This window comes from Haliotis rufescens, unplaced genomic scaffold, assembly GCF_023055435.1.
Source record: "Haliotis rufescens isolate VD_foot unplaced genomic scaffold, xgHalRufe1.0.p SCAF_5, whole genome shotgun sequence".
Classification (NCBI taxonomy): Eukaryota; Metazoa; Mollusca; class Gastropoda; order Lepetellida; family Haliotidae; genus Haliotis; species Haliotis rufescens.
In genome coordinates this window covers 50,889,951-50,916,515 of record NW_025964223.1, presented here as the reverse complement: position 1 = coordinate 50,916,515, position 26,565 = coordinate 50,889,951, and the positions used below count along the sequence as shown (strand labels likewise).

Genomic DNA, 26,565 nt, shown 5'->3' with positions numbered 1-26,565 from the left:
TGTGAAGGCAATACACCACAAAGTTGACATGTCAAAACAACATGCCACACTGCTGACATCGGCATGTGGATGTAATACACCACAATGTTGACATATTTAAACAACATGCCACACTGCTGACATCGGCATGTGAATGTAATACACCACAATGTTGACATGTTTAAACAACATGCCACACTGCTGACATCGGCATGTGAAGGCAATACACCACAATGTTGACATGTCAAAACAATACGCCACACTGCTGACATCGGCATGTGAAGGCAATACACCACAATGTTGACATGTCAAAACAATACGCCACACTGCTGACATCGGCATGTGAAAGAAAGTTGACATGTCAAAACAACATGCCACACTGCTGCCATCGGCATGTGAATGCAATACACCACAAAGTTGACATGTCAAAACAACATGCCACACTGCTGCCATCGGCATGTGAATGCAATACACCACAATGTTGACATGTCAAAACAATACGCCACACTGCTGACATCGGCATGTATGCAATACGCCACAAAGTTGACCTGTCAAAACAATACGTCACATTGCTGACATCGGCATGTGTGCAATACACCACAAAGTTGACATGTCAAAACAACATGCCACACTGCTGACATCGGCATGTGGATGTAATACACAACAAAGTTGACATGTCAAAACAATATGCCACACTGCTGACATCGGCAAGTGAAGGCAATACACCACAAAGTTGACATGTCAAAACAATACGTCACATTGCTGACATCGGCATGTTTGCAATACACCACAAAGTTGACATGTCAAAACAACATGCCACACTGCTGACATCGGCGTGTGAAGGCAATACACCACAAAGTTGACATGTCAAAACAACATGCCACACTGCTGACATCGGCATGTGAAGGCAATACACCACAATGTTGACATGTCAAAACAATACGCCACATTGCTGACATCGGCATGTATGCAATACACCACAAAGTTGACCTGTCAAAACAATACGTCACATTGCTGACATCGGCATGTGTGCAATACACCACAAAGTTGACATGTCAAAACAACATGCCACACTGCTGACATCGGCATGTGGATGTAATACACCACAAAGTTGACATGTCAAACAATATGCCACACTGCTGCCGGTTAAGTTTGCCGGCCGTTGGGCCGATGATGTAGCCGACGTTGGGCCGATGCAGGGCCGATGTTGGCATGCTACCTGGGCTAGTGGCTTAGCGTTCGCTCGTCACGCCGAAGACCCGGGTTTGATGTGTGAAGCCCATTTCTGGTGTCCCCAGCCGTGATATTGCTTGAATATTGCTTAAACGGCGTAAAACCGTACTCACTCACTCACTCACTCATTTTCAATGGAGGCCACAACAAACCGAATGCGTGCGCAACTCGGTTTGTTTCGATGTGCGTGATTTACTGTGAAAATCTGGCCTGTAGTGTGTACACCTAGATGGAGTGGAAGGATACAACTGTTCGTGTACTGCGTGTCTATACATGACGTGCGCATGCCTCTATAAAGCTGTGACCAAACGTTGTGAACAACCGAAAATGTGTTGTTTGATTGTTCATTGTTATCTCACTCTCGCCTCCGTGGTCTAGTGGTAGAGCGTCCGCCAGGAGAGCGGAAGGTCCGGGGTTCGATCCCCGGCCGCGTCATACCAAAAGACGTTAAAAGATAGTACTTGTTGTTACCCTTTCTAGCGCTCAGCATAAAGGGGCTAAAACAAGGAGTGGTCGGCCCGGAGTCAGTATCTTGTGTCTGAGTGGGGTATTCATGTTAAACTGCGGCATGGTATCTCAGTGAGCTAGCACTATAATTCGGCATCAGTCCAGACAGTACAAGCAGCCACACACACACACACACACACACACACACACACGTGCATGCACGTCGCAAAATAAGTGCAATAATCTTGGTCGCGACGTTAAACCCAATTTCATCTCACCTCACCATTATAAACATACAGTGTTACTCGAGTTGGCGACACCTCACTGTGCCCTCGACTATTGTTCTAGTTTGTCACCAGTCAGCTATGGTGAAAGCGGAGACAAGAGGGTGGTTGCTCTAACCCGGATCTTCACGGGGATACAAGTCAGCAAGCCTACCACCCGATCTCGTTCGTTACCTCTCACGTCAAATAATGGGAATACATTCATCGAACGTAATGGCCTTTATATATATACTCTTCAAAAAAAGAAACTTGACACTGACTTTCAAAATGTAATATAATGCGATTGTTTCAAAATAGGACACAGAAACCATAATTGAAACACTGTTTGAAGATCAATGTACACAATGTTCAAAACATTAATCGTGTCACCTAGACAGACATACGTACACGATATAGTTAATATCACAGGGGTACAGAAATTGTCAGTATCGGTTGTGCCCACCACGTGCATCAATCACCGCTTGACACCGACGACCGATAGATACAATCAAGTTGTCAATAACACGCTGTTGGATGTGCTGCCATTCAAGCTGAAGTGCATCAAAAAGCGCCGGAAGTGTTTGGGGCGGTGGATTCCTTCTGCGAAAGCGTCAATCCAATTTGTCCCACAGATGCTCAATCGGGGACAAATCTGGTGACCGGGCTGGCCAAGGTAATGTCTGGATGTTGTTGTGCTGTTAGAAGTCCTGACAAACACGTGCAATATGCGGTCGAGCGTTGTCCTGCTGGAACTGTCCGCCATGAACGTTGACGTGAGGAAGAACGTAAGGCTGTAGGATCAAGTCTCTGTAACGCACACCTGTCAATGCACCTGCCACATGCACGAGAGGCGTCCTACCACAGTGATGAATTCCGGCCCATACCATGACACTCCCGCCGCCAAATGGGACAACCTGCTGCACACAGTTGGGGGCGTAACGTTCACCCCGACGTCTGTAGACACGTGCGCGCCCATCAGCACGTGTGAGTGGGAAACGGGACTCGTCTGTAAACAGTACATTTCTCCACCTTGCACGTGCCCATCTTACCCTCTGTTGGCACCAAAGCAGACGGTCCGCCTGATGACGTGGGGTCAATACATGACGTCGAACAGGTCTTCGTGCAAAAAGTCAAGCCTCCTTCAGTCTGTTGCGTACCGTTTGATCTGATATTCTGCGTACCCCAGGGATCTGTGTGGTTGTAGACGTGGCTGTGGTAGTGCGGTCTCGGAGGTGTGGCAGCCGGATGTATCGATCTTGTGCTTGGGTTGTCACCCTTGGTCTTCCTGACCTTGGTCTGACGTCAACTCTGTTGGTGTTGTTGTATCGGGTCCACAGTGCGGAGATTGTCTGTCTGGATACGCCAAAGTGCCTGGCCACTTCTTGCTGAGTTGCTCCAGTTTGTAATCTCCCAATGGCGTTGTTCCGTTGAGCTGCATTCAGTCTTGGCATTCTGTCACCGCCTCATCTGCCGTTAGAAGGACTGTATGAACAGCCGTTGATGTGGATTTTTATACCCATTCAGCAGGGGGGGGGGGGGGGGGGGGGGGGGGGGGCTGCATGCCTAAATGCAGGATCCTGTGCTGCACGCTACGTTTATGTGCTTTGCATGTGTTTTCGCGAATTATAGACACATCATCTTTCTGTTTGACATATTTGGTTCTCATTTAATATAATTATTTTAGATATTTGGCAAAAAGTGGTTTTACATCTATGTCAAGTTTCTTTTTTTGAAGAGTATATAAACAAGTGATTTCATCAGGTGAATATAACATTTATCAGTTGTACTTACGACATTTACATTCTGTTTTCATTTTTTTGCTGTAACATCGATATCATTCGAGTTCAAAAATCCTTTGATGATCTTTGTGAATTTCGGCTATGTGAGAAAGACAACACCAAGTCATTATTCGTATATATACTGAACCGCAAAAGAAACGTCACCATGGATAGATATATGAGAAACCTTATTTGTCCAAACACTGTAAACATACTTTGAGACATATTAAAACGATGAAACGTGGCTAAACTGATCATCAAGGTTGAAATTAAAGTGACAAATGTTCTTAAAGTGAAACACAACACTAGTCTCTGATAAAATAACAGTAAAATAGAGTAAGTATCTCTAGTGTCCGCTATGGGCATTGATGACTGCCGTGCAACGTCGATACATGTAATGGTTGAGGCGGTTAATGAAGGCCATAGGCACTTGAGCCCACACTCAGAGGAACGCCTGACACAGTTCAGCTGCAGTTGTCGGCCTTGGTCGGACGTCATTCAGCCGTCTTTGAATCTCGTCCCACAGGTGCTCAATGGGATTTAAATCGGGACTGAGGGCAGGCTACTGTATGGTTCTGATACCATTCTGCTGGAGGGAGTCTCTTGTTGCTCTCCCAGTGTGGACACGGGTGTGATCATGCTGAAACTCGTGGTTGCGGCGACGTGCCAAATGAGGTATGGCGTGTGGTCTCAAGACTTGAACAATGTACCGAGCTGCTGTGACACCATTGCCTCTCCCTGGAGCGATGATCTGGAAGACCACAGGGCCGACCCTCTGTGCAAGACCAATTCCACCCCACACCATGATGCTCGGACCACCCCACGAGTCTCTCTCAACAACACAAGCATCTGAATAACGTTCCCCACGGCGTCGCCAGACTCTGCCATCTGCTGTTGAGATACAGTAACGGCTCTCGTCTGAGAAGAGGACTCTCCTCCACTGCTGGTCCCGGCGATGACGTGGTGTCAGAATGGGTCCTCGGTGAAGCCGGTGACAGTGGATGTGTCTGCTTGTCAATCGTCAACGCACGATGTCCGCACTATTGTGTCGTTGATGTGTCCCAATGGTCTGTTGAGCAGTTTCCGCAGCAGTAACAAAGCGATCTTGAAGATGCTGTTGCAAAATCTGACCAACCTGACGTCGGGTGGTGACCCTTGGTCTTCCACTACGTGGTCGGCCATCTGTAGTGTAGTGTTGGTGGTCTGGTACCGTTGCTAGAGCCTGTATATGGTCCTTACGTGGACGTGAAATGCATTGGCTACTTGCCGGGCGGTTTGTCCAACTTGCAGTCGTCCAAGGGCTTGGTGTAGCTGATTTCTTGTCAATCTTGTCATGTGGTAGCAATTCAATAACGAATAAATGTTATCCGATCTGGGTGGATTTTTATAGGGCAAGAAATGAGGGAAAGCATGTGCATTTCAATTTGCAAGGAACTCACGTGCATCGGGTTACCATGGCTGTTGCCGTGATGCGTTTTGGCGATCGGTTTTATTGTCATCTGCTTTGTGGTTTTTTATCATCAAATTTTATATTTCCGGACAAGGTAATGTTAAATTTCAGAAACTTTGACAAAAATTACGCAGATATTTAAATGACAACTTTTCATGCAATGGTACTTGGGGTGACGTTTCTTTTGCGGTTCAGTATATAATGTCTTATCAAAACGTTGTTAACAGAATGTAACATGCCTTCATGTTGTACTTCTTTCCCAGACAAAGTTTATTTTGTTATTGTTCATCAATGTTCATCATTGCTTTGCCACTGCGTCCTTTCTGCTCGACCGGGCAGCGCGAGAAAAGAAACATCACTAGTAGTGGCTTTGCTATAAACTTGTTTGTGACACCTGGGTGCGCACCTCTCAACACGAAAAGAGTCAGTTTTCCAACTGACATCAACACTCAAAACAAACAAACCAAAATTCAGTCCACTCAGAGCGCTTGAACATAGTGACCCTTTAACTACCGCGCTCTCATCGTATTCTCCGTTACAGAAAGGCGATATATTGCCATTCTGTCACTAGAACACACATGTACGACATTTCGAGTTGTGCAGAGATTACAAATGCGCAAATGCAAACATCGGTAATATAACCCCACTAAGATGAGTCATGCTCCTCCTTTTCATCAATGCATGTATGCATTATAGTGGTGAACGCGACTGAACACGTAGTTATCTGAGGACGTGTGTTATGAAGGCAGTACTTAAACACGAAACCGCCTTTCGAAATTTCATAATCCTTTCTCTGTCACAAGGGGGGCACGGGTGGCCCAGTCGTCTAAGGCGCCGCGATTCACTGTGCAGAGTTGCGTCCCTTGAGCACGCCAGAAACCTATGATTGTGGGTTCGAATCCCGGTTCGCCCCGATTATGTTTCTAGGTTTGTCAGCACCATACCCGTGCTCGTGGGTTTCACCGAAGTGGTAAACGTCTGAGACCTGCATCACTTCGGGCTTTCCTCCCACATTAAGCTGACACGCCGCGATATAACTGGAATACTGTTAAAAGCAGCGTTAAACCCAACTCACTCACTCACTCACTCATATTACATATAATGTCGTACATACTTCGTGCATAAGCATACATGTTGCATAGATTTACTCCTTCGTGTGTGACACGGTCATTATTTCCTTCCTTAACCAGGTTTCACGTTGTCACAATGATAATAAATCCTTGAAACCCGGATCTCACTTGGGGCGTCAATACAATCAGAGCTCACTTGCACCACAACAGCGGAAAAGACAATAGCCGGCGCACTGAGAAGTAGTTGTGTTGAACGAAGATCCATGTTAATATGTAAGTATCGTAATGTATTTAAGTGAGTGAGTCAGTGAGTGAGTGTAATAATGGTATATGACTTAATGCTAAAATATTGGGAAACTGCAGTCAGTGTAATATCTCAATGCAAAGACTTTGTACATTTGTTGTGATGACGGTGTAATTACTGCAACTGCCGAATAGAACACAGAACATGAGGACCAAGACTAAACATTACCAGGTCAGGTGAACATGATGTATTTTTTTTTAATTTTTAAATTTAAATTTAAGGATGAACGACATAAAGTGGGTTTAATGATACTTAACAACAGAATGTAATCTCTCTTTCAAAATCAAGGAGGTCTCACTCATATCGTCCTAACTGTAGGATAGATTAGGCCGTAGTGTATGAGTAGCATTACATTTTTCTCTGTCCTATTTAGAAAAGAACCAAAGATACCTTCCGCCCAATAAAATGTAATTAATTCAAAGTAAATTTTGATTCATGTTCATAACGGCGTGAAATGGTGTAAACAGTGATACTGAAGTGCTTAAAAATGCTTGTCTTGACACAACAGATATACAAGAACCCTGTGAGGATTCCGGGTTTAAAAAGATCCTCAGTAACGGTGTCCTCCCATTAGGTAGACGTCCCAATAGTGAGACAGCTTATAACAACACTTTAAACGGTTGAGTGCACACTAATCCTTATGCTTGTTACCTCAGACTTTAAAATGGAATAGTCCAGATAAGATCTGACAAACAAAGCAAAGTAGCTTTAAATAGATACTTTAATATTATACTTAACATTTAATGACACTTTACATTTGATAAATTTTATACAGTTTGTAACAACACTTTGTGACAGTTTTTGGTAATGTACACTTTACATTTAATAACTGTTACAGTTTATTTATCGCCGACAGTCGTACATTTCTCATTGCACGTCTTGACGACACATCTCCAATGTGTGCAGGTTTGCCTCTCGCGGTTTCTGTTGTAAATATATCCATCTAATATCAACTGCTTACTTCCACCCCTGAGAGGTGATGTACTCCTCTCCTTAAACCAGCCATATCGATACTGATAATGACACGTACCTCAAGATCATATTTATTTGTTTGATAAGTAGATAATCTAAACTCAACTCCTCCAACTGATCATACAGTAAGACAATTAAGCTACTCCATAGTTTACATAGTTAATCTCATGCCTATTGAACCTGTGCTGAGAGTAAGGTAATTTAGGTTAATTAAACGAAATTGTAACATATATACTCCCTAAACTGTGAGTCCCCTATCCCTACTCAGTACTTTAATCTAATAAGGACTGATCCATTACACCTGTAGGTATACTCCCTCTTTGCCTAAATAAAAATGTCTAACAATTGGGACATCTAACTAATGGAACGTCTAACTAATGGGATATAACCTCAGTAACTATACTTGTTGTGTCAAGCGATTAATGGGTCGGGTGGTGAGGCTCGATGGCTTGGTGACTTAGCTGATTGTATGTCACCGTACTCCGACGGTGTGATACGTTGATCATAATATCAATCACCGTTATGTCTGGTCCCGATTGGAGTATTTACAGACCCCGTTATTACCTTTGCTGAGTGCGGTATTGAACATGAAACAAGCGCAAATAAGGAAAGAACGTTGGATTAAACGTTGGGCAAAGTAGGAGGCGTTTCAAAAGTGATACAAGATAGAAAAAAGTATAATTAAATCTGGACAATCTAAATCTTGAAAGCTCGACCAAATTTGAATTAGAAATTAAATTAAATACTATTTGTTCGTCTTAATTGTGATGATTGTGAAACCCGACAATTCTTATATGCTACTTAAAATAGTGTTTGTTCCATTTCAGACAACCTAGAGATGACAAACAACATACTATTATTTTTTGTCTGTCTCTCTGGAGGAGTTATTTGGGCGTGTACCTTCCATCATGACGTGAAGTATGGAGGGATATTTGTAAACTGTTCCAACAACAACCTATCCAATGTACCAAATGATCTACCCCAAAATACAACATCGCTCAATTTGAGTACCAATCACATTGCCGTGTTGCACATTCAACCCAATAGTTCCTTGAATGCACTGAAATACCTGGACGTCTCCAACAATAAGTTATCAAAGCTACAAAATGGGACATTTGAAAGCATTAACAGCTTAGAGGAGCTATTCTTGCAGAACAACAATCTGATGCTCGATTCCACTACGTACCCAGATGATGTCTTCCTTCCTCTACAGAAACTTCAGAAGCTCCATCTGCACAACAATGATCGAAAGTCGGAGGGTAGCTATCCAGAAACTGCTTTCGGTAAACTCAGGAGTGTTGTTGAATTAAAAATTGACACATATGAAACCTCCACCTTTGGATCTGGATTTGCCAACATGACCAGTCTCAAAAGGCTTCTTTTGGGGTTTAATGGTTGCAAGATTTCGAGAGTGTTGAACCAAACGTTGCGATCTTTTAAACACATCCCAATTGAAGACCTTGATCTTAGTAGTTGCCCATTAGCAGCTTTAGATAAAATGTCTTTTGTTTATTTGAAAAGCCTGAAGGATTTGAATCTTTCTCATGGTAAATTCGTGAGCCCAGTAGAGGCTGTTACATCTATGTATGGTTTAAATGGGTTAAACCTGACAAGTATTTTATTTGATGAAATTTACAACTTCCTTAACTTTCAGTATGGTAGTATTGAACTAAGAACTCTTACAAAAGAAGTGCTGGATAATTTACAAGGTGTATGCGTTGAGCGGATGTCCATGAAAAAAAACAAAATAGCATGGATTGATTCTTCTATCCTAAAACCCAATTCACGTTTCTCAAACTGCATTGTACATATTGACCTGTCTGATAATGATTTTCTGGGAGACAGGCATATTTTATTCCAATTTGTCTTTGCGCCTCAATTAGTGTTTGTGAATATTACAAATCACTTGAGAAGAAACGAGTACTTCCCATCAATGCCTCAACACAACTCCTTATTGTCAGTACCAACATTCCGGTTCACTTTGCCCCCCAGACTAAAGTACTTTTATAGCCATGGCACGCTGAGTGACATGGGCTACATAAACGGTAACATTGAAATTAAAAATGCTGTATCGCTCCAAAGTGTGAACCTTGCATTTAACGGATGGTATGCCTTCCAATATAATATATATGGTTTGGAGAACCTCACTGATTTAGACATCTCTGGAAACTACTTTACCAACATGAATCCTGGTTTCTTTAAATCTTTCACAGGCCTAAGAACTCTCACGATGTCTCAGATTGGCTTTAGCAAATACTTTCTTCTTCGGCAGGGACGTCAGATGTTTTTGCCATTACGTAAATTAGAAAATATTATTCTTGGTCGCAATGATTTAGCAGTCATGGATCCTAAGATATTTTCTGGAAATCAACTGACTGCTATTGATTTATCCTTTAACCGTTTTGAAAGTATTCCTTTTGACATCACAACAACTCCATCTCTGCAATGTCTTGACCTCAGTTACAACTCACTGCCTGTGTTATCAGAGTTAGAGAGGACCCTGTTTGATTCCCTAGCAGCAACAAATAACTTCACGTTGAACCTTGACAACAACCTTCTGTCCTGCGGATGTAAGAATTTAGGCTTTGTGTTGTGGCTGTTCCACACAGATGTGAAAGTTGAAAACAGAGATTCTTATACCTGTGTATCTGATAGTGGCCATATTACACGCCCATCTTATATTTATGATCATTATGATGAAATATGGAGAAAATGTTCCGGACCAACTTGGCTGTCACTATCTGTTTCTGCCTTTGCACTGATTATATTATTCATGATTCTAATCTATTTGATAAACCAGAGAAAGACATTACTTCTAAACATCATTTACCGGTTGTTTGGGTTGGTAAATGTTGCCAAACCGCCAAAGCGTACTGACTTTCCTAACGATGCCTACATCGGCTACAGTGACTGCGATTATCAGTACATCTGTCACACTATGAGAGAGCACCTGGAAGACAGACATGGAGTCAAACTCTTCCTGAAGGACAGAGACACCATCCCTGGAGGACAAATAGCTGACGACATCATCAACGGAATAGATTCCAGTTGGAAAACGCTCCTAATTCTAAGCAGATCATTTCTGGAAGATCAATGGTGTAGCTTTACTGTTAATCGTGTTGTGTATTCTTCCTCTATACTACCCGCAGGAAGTGTCGTTCTTGTGCTGTTTGAGGACGTGAGACAAGGGGACATCTCACCGGCCCTGCTGAATGTTGTGGAGGAGAGACACATCTTCTATGTAAAGAAGTACATGGACGACCAGCGGAGACTTTGGAGAGACGTTAGTCAGTGCATCATGACTGAATCGGAAATATAAAGAAAATGATGAAAATTTCTGATCTGTGGAGATTACATGTTCCTTGTACATACGACCCGATATTAGCATGCATTCGTTTCGGGGGTTGTTTAATAGTGTTGACCATGTAAACAACACAACATTACTGACACCTATGAACTGATGTACCAAATGTGGTGACCCACTGTATGGGTTGTTATTGCTCTTTAAGCTATGTTGAGTATACTCGTTTAATTCGTATTCAATATTTTTGTCACAATATGACCTCCCATATCCAGTATATCAGAGGCCAAATGAAATTCTCCACATGGGTACTACGTGTGAAGACCATTTCTAGTGTCCCCCGCCCTGCTATTGCTGGAATATAGCTGCGAGAAACCATACTCACGCACTCACTCAGAATAGGAAATGGAATCGGTCCCTCTGAATAATAATGGGAGTTTAGCATGCTGAATCCTATTAAATCATTTTTCTGAACCAGAGTGCCATATGTGGCTATACCTGATACTGTGTGCTGAAGTGTGTCTACTTGGGTAGCCAGTTGTTCCTATTCTCACCGAAATATGTCATAGCCAGAAAACATTGGTGGCTCACATCGTTATACTGTCATCATTTCAGTATTTTACAACGTCCTGTAAACTTGTGAAACTATAAATTTATGAAAAGAAATTGTTTTGTATAATAAGTTTTACTTCTCTTTCCCACTCAATAAACCTTCATTTCAGGAGTCATATTTTAGTTGAACCTTCGGATATTCTATGCTGTCTATGTTGACATGCAAGCGGCTATTTATTTGCCAAGTAGATCTCACGGTCTTGCACTCGATATTTCCGGGCTCTTGATATTAGCAGCCATTTATACTCCGGATGTTCAACCAACATATTTATGATGCGTCATATGTTCGTACACTTACTCACAGTTTATCGGTTTATTCGCTCCTTGACACATGCGGAACATTTTAATGTCAGGTTACCACATTTTCATGATAAACACTGTTTGCTTTACGTTGGACCTCGTGGCTCTGTAATGCCATGATTGATAAATATAAACTAAAAAAGCTGCTTTCGGACTTTATTTATATGATACTTTCGTACGATATTTCTTTTTCTCTTCTCATTAAGTATTCACAATCATTGGGACATAATATTGTTAGAAAATTATGTATCTGGAACTCTTTTATAATTTCCTGGGTATTTTACCATTGCTGTAAATTTAAAAAAACATAATGATTGAACATAAATACAGTATGTATTTATCAAGAAACACAGGTTCAGTACAAGCATGTTTTCAATGTACATTGAATGGAAACTCTACTTACAAAAATGAAAATAACTCTGTCCAACAGGGGACCGCCTCCGTGGTCTAGTGGTAGAGCGTCCGCACGGAGAGCGGAAGGTCCGGAGTTCGATCCCCGGCCGCGTCATACCAAAAGACGTTAAAAGATGGTACTTGTTGTTACCCTGTCTAGCACTATAAATCGGCATCAGTCAGGTCTAGTACAAGCGCACGCACACACACACACACACACACACACACACACACACACACACACACACACACACACGTGAATGCACGTGAATGCACGTCGCTATATAAGTGCAATAATCCTGGACGCGACGTTAAACCCCATTTCACCTCACCTGTCCAACAGGTAACCGCCTCTGTGGTATAACTAATAGAGCGTCTATCTTGCTGATACCCTGCCTGGCGTTAAATAAAGACGTGTCGGCTCGGAATTAGTATAATGTGTCTGAGTTGGGTATCCAGGTTAAACTGTAACTAATAGAGCGTCTGTCGGTGTTCGATCCCTTGGCTGCGTCATACAAAAAGACATTAAATCGTGGTACTTGTTGATACCCTGCCTGGCGCTAAATAAAGACGTGTCGGCTCGGAGTTAGTATAATGTGTCTAAGTTGGGTATCCATGTTAAACTGTAACTAATAGAGCGTCTGTCGGTGTTCGATCCCTTGGCTGCGTCATACAAAAAGACATTAAATCGTGGTAATTGTTGATACCCTGCCTGGCGCTAAATAAAGACGTGTCGGCTCGGAATTAGTACAATGTGTCTAAGTTGGGTATCCAGGTTAAACTGTAACTAATAGAGCGTCTGTCGGTGTTCGATCCCTTTGCTGCGTCATACAAAAAGACATTAAATCGTGGTACTTGTTGATACCCTGCCTGACGCTAAATAAAGACGTGTCGGCTCAGAGTTAGTATAATGTGTCTGAGTTGGGTATCCATGTTAAACTGTAAAACTAACATAAGTCCGGACTAGAAAACTAGACACACATACACGTTCATGCACGTCGTCGCTATATGAGTGAAATAATCTTGAATGTGATGTTAAACCCAATTACACCTCACACCCAATACAGGGGGCACGGATGGCCCAGTCGTCTAAGGCGCCGCGATTCGCTGTGCAGAGTTGCGTCCCTTAGGCACGCCAGAAACCTATGATTGTGGGTTCGCCCCGATTATGTTTCTAGGTTTGTCAGCACCATACCCGTGCTCGTGGGTTTCACCGAAGTAGTAAACGTCTGAGACCTGCATCACTTCGGGCTTTCCTCCCACATTAAGCTGACACGCCGCGATATAACTGGAATACTGTAAAAGCGGCGTAAAACCCAACTCACTCTCTCACTCACTCACACCCAATACACCTGTCCTACAGTGTTTATTTGTGTCGTCTTGCTTTCGTTATTACAAATTACACCAATGCTACTCACATCATGAAATGTCATGTTCCGTTTTCAGGAAACCCTAAGGGTCCCAAAAGCAACCTTTTTCATTGTTATACTCATGAGAACTCATTATTTCTTCAGTTGGTTTCTCACTGTATGTGTGACACAGAAAGAAGCTGAAGTAAAAAAGTAATGTGAACACCTGCCTTGCTATTGATCATGCGTCATTTGACTTTTTTCAAGGAAGGGATATATACTCTTCAAAAAAAGAAACGCAAAGCTAGATTTGTATGAGGTAGGAAAATACATTTATACGAACCGTACAAAGTATTGAGCCAAAATGTTGTGGAGAGAACACTAGTCATATCTGTACATGGGAAAAGTCCCAGGTGAAGGCCAGCTACCATCAAAAACGCGCATGTCCCCCGTTGGAATCGATAGCGGCCTGACATCTCCTTCCCATGCAAGAGCCGAGTATGCGAATCACATCCTGGGGAATGGTAGCCCACTCGGCCTGCAACGCAAAAGTCAACTGCTGCAACGCCTGGGGTTGTGGTTGACGTCGGCGTAGCCGTCTATCCAATTCATCCCACAGCTGCACTATCGGGTTCAAATCCGTTGATCTGGAGGGCCTGCGGAGATCATCAACGTTATATGTATAATGCCTCCCTGCTGTATGCGGTCGAGCGTTGTCCTGCTGGAATACATCGTTGCCGTTGGCTGCAATTGGGAGGACGTGTGGTAGGAAAATTTCGATGATGTATCGTTGAGCCGTAAGATTGCCCTGGATATGGACCAAACCTGTCCTGCCATGATGAAAGATAGCCACCCACATCATAACGCTACCCCCACCAAACCTGTCCACTTCCTGTACGCAGTTTCCGGCGTAACGTTCTCCTCGGCGTCTGTCGACCCGTGCTCTTCCATCCCCGGATGACAAATCTTGATTAGTCGCTGAACCACGCATCTCTCCATCGCAGTTGATGCCATACCCTGTGTTGACAACACTAATACAGTCGTTGTTGACGATGTTGTCGACTTAATATGACGCGTCGAACAGGACGTCTTGCTCTTAGACCTGCTGCCCTTAAACGGTTTCGTACGGTCTGGTCGGTGATTCTGCGCAGTCCGGGTATTTGGGATGCGGTTTAGGTGGCTGTGGTCGTCCTCTCGCGTAGGTGGCGCAGTCGGATGTAGCGATCTTGGGCAGGGGTGGTTACTCCTGGTCGTCCCGACCTTGGCCAATCACGTGTTGACCCATGCTGCTGAAACTGATCCCAACCGAAACCCTGCAGGTTAATACCGTTCATAGTGCTGCTGCACGTGAAATACGTGCAGCTCCATGGCCATCATGTTAATGCACTGGGTCCGTTTTTCCGAATCGAACGTGTTTCCCGACTTATGGTTTGCATTTCTATTTGTCACTGACACTACAACACATTAAACCTCTTCATTTTGCACCTTTTGGTCCGCTAGTTTTGCTTTTATGGCCAAAAATATCCGTTTAGCGTTATTTTCTTTTTTAAGAGTATATAAGAGAAAGATTGTCCGCGTACAAACAAGACCGCATTAGACTGTCGGCGAGGTAGGGCGTGTTGTTAGTCGCTCTCACCTGTTTTGTTAGATTGGGTCAGATAAGATAAGGTAATTAATGTTTTATTGCCCGTGAGAGAAATCTTTTTACATCAGAGTGTCACAAATGTTACACAAAATATAATACATAATAAATAAAACGAATACAAATACATATAAAAAACATAGACATAACATGGAAGATAACTTATTAAGAGCATTAAATGTTTTAAAGGTAACAGAAACAATTGCTGTAGATATTGGGTTAAAAAGCTTAAAAACACTAGGTTTAAACACTTTTAGATGTGCTATGCTAACTGAAATAAATAGCGTTACAGTTCATTCGTTTTTGGTTTTAACAGGATATTATATCACCAAGATAAGCAAATATCACTGTCAGCATCAAATAACAGCAGCTTATTTTGTTTCCATAATTGCTATTATTTGGTATTTTCGCTGTACCACGGACTTCTCGCCCCACGTGACTGGTATCAGTTATAGTTGGCTGTGTTTTGGCGTGGTCGTGGTTGGTCGCAAATCGCTTCAGTTAAGTATATCGTTAGTTGGTATGGTTGAACGCCGTTTTAAGCAATATTCCTGTAATATCACGGCAGGGGGACACCAGAAATGAGCTTCACAAATTGCCTCATTTGCGGAATCAAACCCGGGCCTTCAGGGCGATGAGCGAACTCTATCCCCACTAGGCTACCTCACCACCACCTATGGATAGCGATAATGACGGGGATGGCGATGAAGATAATTCATATACAGCAGAATTTGAAGAAGCGTCTACTGATTATATAGAAATTTATAGAAACTAACATTACCATAGTAATAAAAAACGCAAGCACCAAGACTTGACTCAAGGTGAAACGACCATTTCGGATCTGCCCATTAAACCTGTGGTGCTATTTACGACAGTTGACGGGGGCACGGGTGGCCCAGTCGTCTAAGGCGCCGCGATTCACTGTGCAGAGTTGCGTCCCTTGGGCAGGCCAGAAACCTATGATTGTGGGTTCGAATCCCGGTTCGCCCCGATTATGTTTCTAGGTTTGTCAGTACCATACCCGTGCTCGTAGGTTTCACCGAAGTGGTAAACCTCCGAGACCTGCATCACTTCGGGCTTTCCACCCACATTAAGCTGACACGCCGTGATATAACTTGAATACTCTTAAAGCGGCGTAAAAACCCAACTCACTCACTCACTCTAGCACCCACCACTCACACAACAAAGCAAAACCATTTGATGGTAAATGGATCGCACTTTCATGTATGTAATAAAGTAATAAGTGCGAGGGATTAACATGATGACGTTAACTAAAAACAACAGACTCTGAAGGATAATATTGTAACAACATGATGGACAGAGAACAGTTGTGACTATTAATCCTTCACCAACGATATGTAATTCTGTACCAACCTAATGGTTATCATATTTTTAAGACTCTTCCCATGGCCTTTGTATATTTTTTATCAACCTCCCTGAAAAGAAAAAAATGAAAAAACTACATTTTTTATTAGAAAATATCCATTTTATCAAGACCCTCGCCAAATAAGTGCATAATTTATTATCCTCCCCTAGAGACTGACACATCTAGTACATGACCGGCCCTTAAGTATGAGAGCTTGTATGTCAGGTCCAGGGTGCCGTTTCACGAAAGCCTCTTAGCGCTACGACCTCCTAAACCATGTCGTAAACACCTCTATGTAAGACAGTGAGTACCGTTTCAGGGATATGGAGAATACATCAGTGATGCTATTATGAAAGTGATGCTGTTATAAATGTAAATTCCTTTTGTCCCCTCTAGCAGTATATTACTTGGATTGGGGTAAGGGTTAGCTGCACACACAACCACACCTCAACCGTTACCCCAAACACTGTATATATAAAACAAATATGTATCATAACGGCTGTCTCATATTACATATAATGTCGTACATATTTCGTGCATAAGCATACGTGTTGCATAGATTTACTCCTCTGTTTTGGCAGGGTCATTATTTCCGTTCACGTTGTCACAATGATAAAAAGTCCTTGAAACCCGGATCTCACTTGGGGCGTCACTACAATCAGAGCTCACTTGCACCACAACAGCGGAAAAGACCATAGCCGGCGCACTGAGAAGTAGTTGTGTTGAACGAAGATCCATGTTAATATGTAAGTATCGTAATGTATTTAAGTGAGTGAGTGAGTCAGTGAGTGAGTGTCATAATGGTATATGACTTAATGCTAATATATTGGGAAACTGCAGTCAGTGTAATATCTCAATGCAAAGACTTTGTACATTTGTTGTGATGACGGTGTAATTACTACAACTGCCGAATAGAACATGATTTGGTTTTGGTTTGGTTTGTTGTTTAACGCCACTCTCATCAATATTCCAGCTATATGACGGCGGTCTGTAAATAATCGAGTCTGGACCAGACAATCCAGTGATTAATATTATGAGCATCCATCCACGCAATTGGGATCGATGACATGCATCAACCAAGTCAGCGACCCTGACCACTCGATCCCGTTACTCACCTTTTTACGACAAGCATAGTCACCTTTTGCAGCAAGCATGGGTTGCTGAAGACCTATTCTACCCCGGAATCTTCACGGGTCGAATAGAACATGAGGACCTAGACTAAACATCACCAGGTCAGGTGAACATGATGTATTTTCTTTAAATTTTAAATTTAAAGTTAAGGATGAACGACATGAAGTGGGTTCAATGATACTTAACAACAGGATGTTATCTCTCTTTCAAAATCAAGGAGGTCTCACCAACGCATATCGTCCTAACTGTAGGATAGATTAGGCCGGAGTGTATGAGTAGTATCACATTTTGGGCAATGAAATGCTTTCTCTGTCCTATTTAGAAAAGAACCAAAGATACCTTCCTCCCAATAAAATGTAATTCCAGTTAAAAAAATTCCAGTTTTGATTCATGTTCATAATGGCGTGAAATGGTGTAAACAGTGATACTGAAGTGCTTAAAAATGCTTGTCTTGACACAACAGATATACAAGAACCTGTGAGGATTCCGGGTTTAAAAAGATCCTCAGTAACTATACTTGTTGTGTCAAGCGATTAATGGGTCGGGTGGTGAGGCTCGATGGCTTGGTGACTTGTCTGATTGTATGTCACCGTACTCCGACGGTGTGATACGTTGATCATAATATCAATCACCGTTATGTCTGGCCCCGATTGGAGTATTTACAGACCCCGTTATTACCTTTGCTGAGTGCGGTATTGAACATGAAACAAGCGCAAATAAGGAAAGAACGTTGGATTAAACGTTGGACAAAGTAGGAGGCGTTTCAAAAGTTATACAAGAAAAAAAAGTATGATTAAATCTGGACAATTTAAATCTTGAAAGCTCGACCAAATTTGAATTAGAAATTAAATGAAATACTATTAGTTCGTCTTAATTGTGATGGTTGTGAAACCCGACAACTCATATATGCTACTTAAAATAGTATTTGTTCCATTTCAGACAACCTAGAGATGACAAACAACATACTATTATTTTTTGTCTGTCTCTCTGGAGGAGTTATTTGGGCGTGTACCTTCCATCATGACGTGAAGTATGGAGGGATATTTGTTAACTGTTCCAACAACAACCTATCCAATGTACCAAATGATCTACCCCAAAATACAACATCGCTCAATTTGAGTACCAATCACATTGCCGTGTTGCACATTCAACCCAATAGTTCCTTGAATGCGCTGAAATACCTGGACGTCTCCAACAATAAGTTATCAAAGCTACAAAATGGGACATTTGAAAGCATTAACAGCTTAGAGGAGCTATTCTTGCAGAACAACAATTTGATGCTCGATTCCACTACGTACCCAGATGATGTCTTCCTTCCTCTACAGAAACTTCAGAAGCTCCATCTGCACAACAATGATCGAAAGTCGGAGGGTAGCTATCCAGAAACTGCTTTCGGTAAACTCAGGAGTGTTGTTGAATTGAAAATTGACACTTATGAAACCTCTACCTTTGGATCTGGATTTGCCAACATGACCAGTCTCAAAAGGCTTCTTTTGGGGTTTAATGGTTGCAAGATTTCGAGAGTGTTGAACCAAACGTTGCGATCTTTTAAACTCATCCCAATTGAAGACCTTGATCTTAGTAGTTGCCCATTAGCAGCTTTAGATAAAATGTCTTTTGTTTATTTGAAAAGCCTGAAGGATTTGAATCTTTCTCATGGTAAATACGTTAGCCCAGTAGAGGCTGTTACATCTATGTATGGTTTAAATGGGATAAACCTGACAAGTATTTTACTTGATGAAATGTACAACTTCCTTAACTTTCAGTATGGTAGTATTGAACTAAGAACTCTTACAAAAGAAGTGCTGGATAATTTACAAGGTGTATGCGTTGAGCAGATGTCCATGAAAAAAAACAAAATAGCATGGATTGATTCTTCTATCCTAAAACCCAATTCACGTTTCTCAAACTGCATTGTACATATTGACCTGTCTGATAATGATTTTCTGGGAGACTGGCATATTTTATTCCAACTTGTCTTTGCGCCTCAATTAGTGTTTGTGAATATTACAAATCACTTGAGAAGAAACGAGTTCTTCTCATCAATGCCTCAACACAACTCCTTATTGTCAGTACCAACATTCAAGTTCACTTTTCCCCCCAAACTAAAGTACTTTTATAGCCATGGCACGCTGAGTGCCATGGGCTACATAAACGGCAACATTGAAATTAAAAATGCTGTATCGCTCCAAAGTGTGAACCTTGCATTTAACGGATGGTATGCCTTCCAATATAATATATATGGTTTGGAGAACCTCACTGATTTAGACATCTCTGGAAACTACTTTACCAACATGAATCCTGGTTTCTTGAAATCTTTTCCAGGCCTAAGAACTCTCACGATGTTTCAAATGGGTTTTAGCAAATACTTTCTTCTTCGTCAGGGACGTCGGTTGTTTTTGCCATTACGTAAATTAGAAAATATTATTCTTAGTCGCAATGATTTAGCAGTCATGGATCCTAAGATATTTTCTGGAAATCAACTGACTGCTATTGATTTATCCTTTAACCGTTTTGAAAGTATTCCCTTTGACATCACAACAACTCCATCTCTGCAACGTCTTGACCTCAGATACAACTCACTGCCTGTGTTATCAGAGTTAGAGAGGACCCTGTTTGATTCCCTAGCAGCAACAAATAACTTCACGTTGAACCTTGACAACAACCTTCTGGCCTGCGGATGTGAGAATTTAGGCTTTGTATTGTGGCTGTTCCACACAAATGTGAAAGTTGAAAACAGAGATGCTTATACCTGTGTATCTGATAGTGGCCATATTACACGCCCATCCTATATTTATGATCATTATGATGAAATATGGAGAAAATGTTCCGGACCGATTTGGCTGTCACTATCTGTTTCTGCCTTTGCACTGATTATATTATTCATGATTCTAATCTATTTGATAAACCAGAGAAAGACATTACTCCTAAACATCATTTACCGGTTGTTTGGGTTGGTAAATGTTGCCAAACCGCCAAAGCGTACTGACTTTCCTAACGATGCCTACATCGGCTACAGTGACTGCGATTATCAGTACATCTGTCACACTATGAGAGAGCACCTGGAAGACAGACATGGAGTCAAACTCTTCCTGAAGGACAGAGACAGCATCCCAGGAGGACAAATAGCTGACGACATCATCAACGGAATAGATTCCAGTTGGAAAACGCTCCTAATTCTAAGCAGATCATTTCTGGAAGATCAATGGTGTAGCTTTACTGTTAATCGTGTTGTATATTCTTCCTCTATACTACCCGCAGGAAGTGTCGTTCTTGTGCTGTTTGAGGACGTGAGACAAGGGGACATCTCACCGGCCCTGCTGAATGTTGTGGAGGAGAGACACATCTTCTATGTAAAGAAGTACATGGACGACCAGCGGAGACTTTGGAGAGACGTTAGTCAGTGCATCATGACTGAATCGGAAATATAAAGAAAATGATGAAAATTTCTGATCTGTGGAGATTACATGTTCCTTGTACATACGACCTGATACCAGCATGCATTCGTTTCGGGGGTTGTTTAATAGTGTTGACCATGTAAACAACACAGCGTTACTGACACCTATGAACTGTTGTACCAAATGTGGTGACCCACTGTATGGGTTGTTATTGTTCTTTAAGCTATGTTGAGTATACAATTGATGCTATACACTGCATTCTTCCTCCATCCCACTCAGCATATACCTAGTGAGAGACAACATATACCTAGTGAGATACAGCTCAACATCTCTTGGCTTATTCAACGACATTGCGTGAGATGATAGATCACTGAGAGGAGCTTATGCACACTCAATGGCCGCAGCAACCCCGTTGCTAGGCTGACATCACATGGCATTGTTTCGCCGGTGGATCTTGCAACAAAATTCCACAAATCACGTCATTGAGTATTGTGACGTGATTGAAAACATTGTGGTTCATGTTCCCGTTCCACAAGGCGATCGTACTGTAGCACAACGACAGTCGTAAGTTTCTGTTAAAGCATGTGAGTTACGATAATCTTAGGGCTACGATAACTTTGCTGAACGGACGCCTGAATTCTAAAGGTGGACCGTTGTATGGTTTCAAATTAATATGTGTCAACGTTTGACGTGTTTGATGTATTGTTCTTTTAAACACAATTGGATTACGTTGAAAATCGTGTAGGTGTTTTCCTATTCATACAGGAATTCATTCATTTCGCTCGTCAAATACCACAACTATTCACTGTTTCATAAAACTGGTATCACACGGGAGCTCGTTTAATTCGTATTCAATATTTCTGTCACAATATGACCTCCCATATCCAGTATATCAGGGGCCAAATGAAATTCTCCACATGAGTACTACGTGTGAAGACCATTTCTAGTGTCCCCCGCCCTGCTATTGCTGGAATATAGCTGCGAGAAACCATACTCACGCACTCACTCAGAATAGGAAATGGAATCGGTCCCTCTGAATAATAATGGGAGTTTAGCATGCTGAATCCTATTAAATCTTTTTGTGAACCAGAGTGCCATATGTGGCTATACCTGATACTGTGTGCTGAAGTGTGTCTACTTGGGTAGCCAGTTGTTCCTATTCTCACCGAAATATGTCATAGCCAGAAAACATTGGTGGCTCACATCGTTATACTGTCATCATTTCAGTATTTTACAACGTCCTGTAAACTTGTGAAACTATAAATTTATGAAAAAAAATTGTTTTGTATAATAAGTTTTACTTCTCTTTCCCACTCAATAAACCTTCATTTCAGGAGTCATATTTTAGTTGAACCTTCGGATATTCTATGCTGTCTATGTTGACATGCAAGCGGCTATTTATTTGCCAAGTAGATCTCACGGTCTTGCACTCGATATTTCCGGGCTCTTGATATTAGCAGCCATTTATACTCCGGATGTTCAACCAACATATTTATGATGCGTCATATGTTCGTACACTTACTCACAGTTTATCGGTTTATTCGCTCCTTGACACATGCGGAACATTTTAATGTCAGGTTACCACATTTTCATGATAAACACTGTTTGCTTTACGTTGGACCTCGTGGCTCTGTAATGCCATGATTGATAAATATAAACTAAAAAAGCTGCTTTCGGACTTTATTTATAATATGATACTTTCGTACGATATTTCTTTTTCTCTTGTCACTAAGTATTCACAATCATTGGGACATAATATTGTTAGAAAATTATGTATCTGGAATCTTTTATAATTTCCTGGGTATTTTACCATTGCTGTAAATTTAAAAAAACATAATGATTGAACATAAATACAGTATGTATTGATCACGAAACACAGGTTCAGTACAAGCATGTTTTCAATGTACATTGAATGGAAACTCTACTTACAAAAATGAAAATAACTCTGTCCAACAGGGCTCCGCCTCCGTGGTCTAGTGGTAGAGCGTCCGCCCGGAGAGCGGAAGGTCCGGAGTTCGATCCCCGGCCGCGTCATACCAAAAGACGTTAAAAGATGGTACTTGTTGTTACCCTGTCTGGCGCTCGGCATTAAGGGGCTAAAACAAGAACTGGTCGGCTCGGAGTCAGTATACTGTGTCTGAGTTGAGTATTCATGTTAAACTGCGGCATGGTATCTCAGTGAGCTAGCACTATAAATCGGCGAGTCCGGTCTAGTACAAACACACGCACACGCACACGCACACGCACACACACACACACGTGAATGCACGTCGCTATATAAGTGCAATAATCCTGGACGCGACGTTAAACCCCATTTCACCTCACCTGTCCAACAGGTAACCGCCTCTGTGGTATAACTAATAGAGCGTCTATCTTGTTGATACCCTGCCTGGCGTTAAATAAAGACGTGTCGGCTCGGAATTAGTATAATGTGTCTGAGTTGGGTATCCAGGTTAAACTGTAACTAATAGAGCGTCTGTCGGTGTTCGATCCCTTGGCTGCGTCATACAAAAAGACATTAAATCGTGGTACTTGTTGATACCCTGCCTGGCGCTAAATAAAGACGTGTCGGCTCGGAGTTAGTACAATGTGTCTAAGTTGGGTATCCAGGTTAAACTGTAACTAATAGAGCGTCTGTCGGTGTTCGATCCCTTGGCTGCGTCATACAAAAAGACATTAAATCGTGGTACTTGTTGATACCCTGCCTGGCGCTAAATAAAGACGTGTCGGCGCGGAATTAGTATTATGTGTCTAAGTTGGGTATCCAGGTTAAACTGTAACTAATAGAGCGTCTGTCGGTGTTCGATCCCTTTGCTGCGTCATACAAAAAGACATTAAATCGTGGTACTTGTTGATACCCTGCCTGACGCTAAATAAAGACGTGTCGGCTCAGAGTTAGTATAATGTGTCTGAGTTGGGTATCCATGTTAAACTGTAAAACTAACATAAGTCCGGACTAGAAAACTAGACACACATACACGTTCATGCACGTCGTCGCTATATGAGTGAAATAATCTTGAATGTGACGTTAAACCCCATTACACCTCACACCCAATACAGGGGGCACGGGTGGCCCAGTCGTCTAAGGCGCCGCGATTCGCTGTGCAGAGTTGCGTCCCTTAGGCACGCCAGAAACCTATGATTGTGGGTTCGAATCCCGGTTCGCCCCGATTATGTTTCTAGGTTTGTCAGCACCATACCCGTGCTCGTGGGTTTCACCGAAGTGGTAAACGTCTGAGACCTGCATCACTTCGGGCTTTCCTCCCACATTAAGCTGACACGCCGTGATATACCTGGAATACTGTTAAAAGCGGCGTAAAACCCAACTCACTCACTCACTCACTCACACCCAATACACCTGTCCTACAGTGTTTATTTGTGTCGTCTTGCTTTCGTTATTACAAATTACACCAATGCTACTCACATCATGAAATGTCATGTTCCGTTTTAAGGAAACCCTAAGGGTCCCAAAAGCAACCTTTTTCATTGTTATACTCATGAGAACTCATTATTTCTTCAGTTGGTTTCTCACTGTATGTGTGACACAGAAAGAAGCTGAAGTATACAAGGAAAAATAGTAATGTGAACACCTGCCTTGCTATTGATCATGCGTCATTTGACTTTTTTCAAGGAAGGGATATATACTCTTCAAAAAAAGAAACGCAAAGCTAGATTTGTATGAGTTAGGAAAATACATTTATACGAACCGTACAAACTATTGAGCCAAAATGTTGTGGAGAGAACACTAGTCATATCTGTACATAGGAAAAGTCCCAGGTGAAGGCCAGCTACCATCAAAAACGCGCATGTCCCCCGTTGGAATCGATAGCGGCCTGACATCTCCTTCCCATGCAAGAGCCGAGTATGCGAATCACATCCTGGGGAATGGTAGCCCACTCGGCCTGCAACGCAAAAGTCAACTGCTGCAACGCCTGGGGTTGTGGTTGACGTCGGCGTAGCCGTCTATCCAATTCATCCCACAGCTGCACTATCGGGTTCAAATCCGTTGATCTGGAGGGCCTGCGGAGATCATCAACGTTATATGTATAATGCCTCCCTGCTGTATGCGGTCGAGCGTTGTCCTGCTGGAATACATCGTTGCCGTTGGCTGCAATTGGGAGGACGTGTGGTAGGAAAATTTCGATGATGTATCGTTGAGCCGTAAGATTGCCCTGGATATGGACCAAACCTGTCCTGCCATGATGAAAGATAGCCACCCACATCATAACGCTACCCCCACCAAACCTGTCCACTTCCTGTACGCAGTTTCCGGCGTAACGTTCTCCTCGGCGTCTGTCGACCCGTGCTCTTCCATCCCCGGATGACAAATCTTGATTAGTCGCTGAACCACGCATCTCTCCATCGCAGTTGATGCCATACCCTGTGTTGACAACACCAATACAGTCGTTGTTGACGATGTTGTCGACTTAATATGACGCGTCGAACAGGACGTCTTGCTCTTAGACCTGCTGCCCTTAAACGGTTTCGTACGGTCTGGTCGGTGATTCTGCGCAGTCCGGGTATTTGGGATGCGGTTGATCATGAGGTGGCTGTGGTCGTCCTCTCACGTAGGAGGCGCAGTCGGATGTAGCGATCTTGGGCAGGGGTGGTTACTCCTGGTCGTCCCGACCTTGGCCAATCACGTGTTGACCCATGCTGCTGAAACTGATCCCAACCGAAACCCTGCAGGTTAATACCGTTCATAGTGCTGCTGCACGTGAAGTACGTGCAGCTCCATGGCCCTCATGTTAATGCACTGGGTCCGTTTTTCCGAATCGAACGTGTTTCCCGACTTATGGTTTGCATTTCTATTTGTCAATGACACTACAACACATTAAACCTCTTCATTTTGCACCTTTTGGTCCGCTAGTTTTGCTTTTATGGCCCAAAATATCCGTTTAGCGTTATTTTCTTTTTTAAGAGTATATAAGAGAAAGATTGTCCGCGTACAAACAAGACCGCATTAGACTGTCGGCGAGGTAGGGCGTGTTGTCAGTCGCTCTCACCTGTTTTGTTAGATTGGGTCAGATAAGGTAAGGTAATTAATGTTTTATTGCCCGTGAGAGAAATCTTTTTACATCAGAGTGTCACAAATGTTACACAAAATATAATACATAATAAATAAAACGAATACAAATACATATAAAAAACATAGACATAACATGGAAGATAACTTATTAAGAGCATTAAATATTTTAAAGGTAACGGATACAATTGCTGTAGATATTGGGTTAAAAAGCTTAAAAACACTAGGTTTAAACACTTTTAAATGTGCTATGCTATCTGAAATAAATAGCGTTACAGTTCATTCGTTTTTGGTTTTAACAGGATATTATATCACCAAGATAAGTTAATATCACTGTCAGCATCAAATAACAGCAGCTTATTTTGTTTCCATAATTGCTATTATTTGGTATTTTCGCTGTACCACGGACTTCTCGCCCTACGTGACTGGTATCAGTTTTAGTTGGCTGTGTTTTGGCGTGGTCGTCGTTGGTCGCAAATCGCTTCAGTTAAGTATATCGTTAGTTGGTATGGTTGAACGCCGTTTTTAGCAATATTCCTGTAATATCACGG

General features: G+C 42.3%; 2 protein-coding genes across 2 annotated transcripts; both read left to right on the top strand.

Annotated features, from left to right (window-relative positions):
- Positions 1-6,367: 6,367 nt before the first annotated feature.
- Positions 6,368-19,364, top strand: LOC124126792 (toll-like receptor 4). Its single transcript, XM_046490319.2, has 5 exons — positions 6,368-6,493; positions 8,324-10,804; positions 17,080-17,205; positions 18,530-19,249; positions 19,357-19,364. Exons 1-5 carry the CDS (start codon positions 6,484-6,486, stop codon positions 19,362-19,364), a joined length of 3,345 nt encoding a protein of 1,114 aa, XP_046346275.2. The 5' UTR covers positions 6,368-6,483.
- LOC125372873 (toll-like receptor 4) lies at positions 19,336-21,119 on the top strand. The gene has a single exon (XM_048383556.1). The coding sequence runs from the start codon at positions 19,429-19,431 to the stop codon at positions 21,019-21,021; it is 1,593 nt and encodes a 530-aa protein (XP_048239513.1). The 5' UTR covers positions 19,336-19,428; the 3' UTR covers positions 21,022-21,119.
- The last annotated feature ends 5,446 nt before the right edge of the window (positions 21,120-26,565 follow it).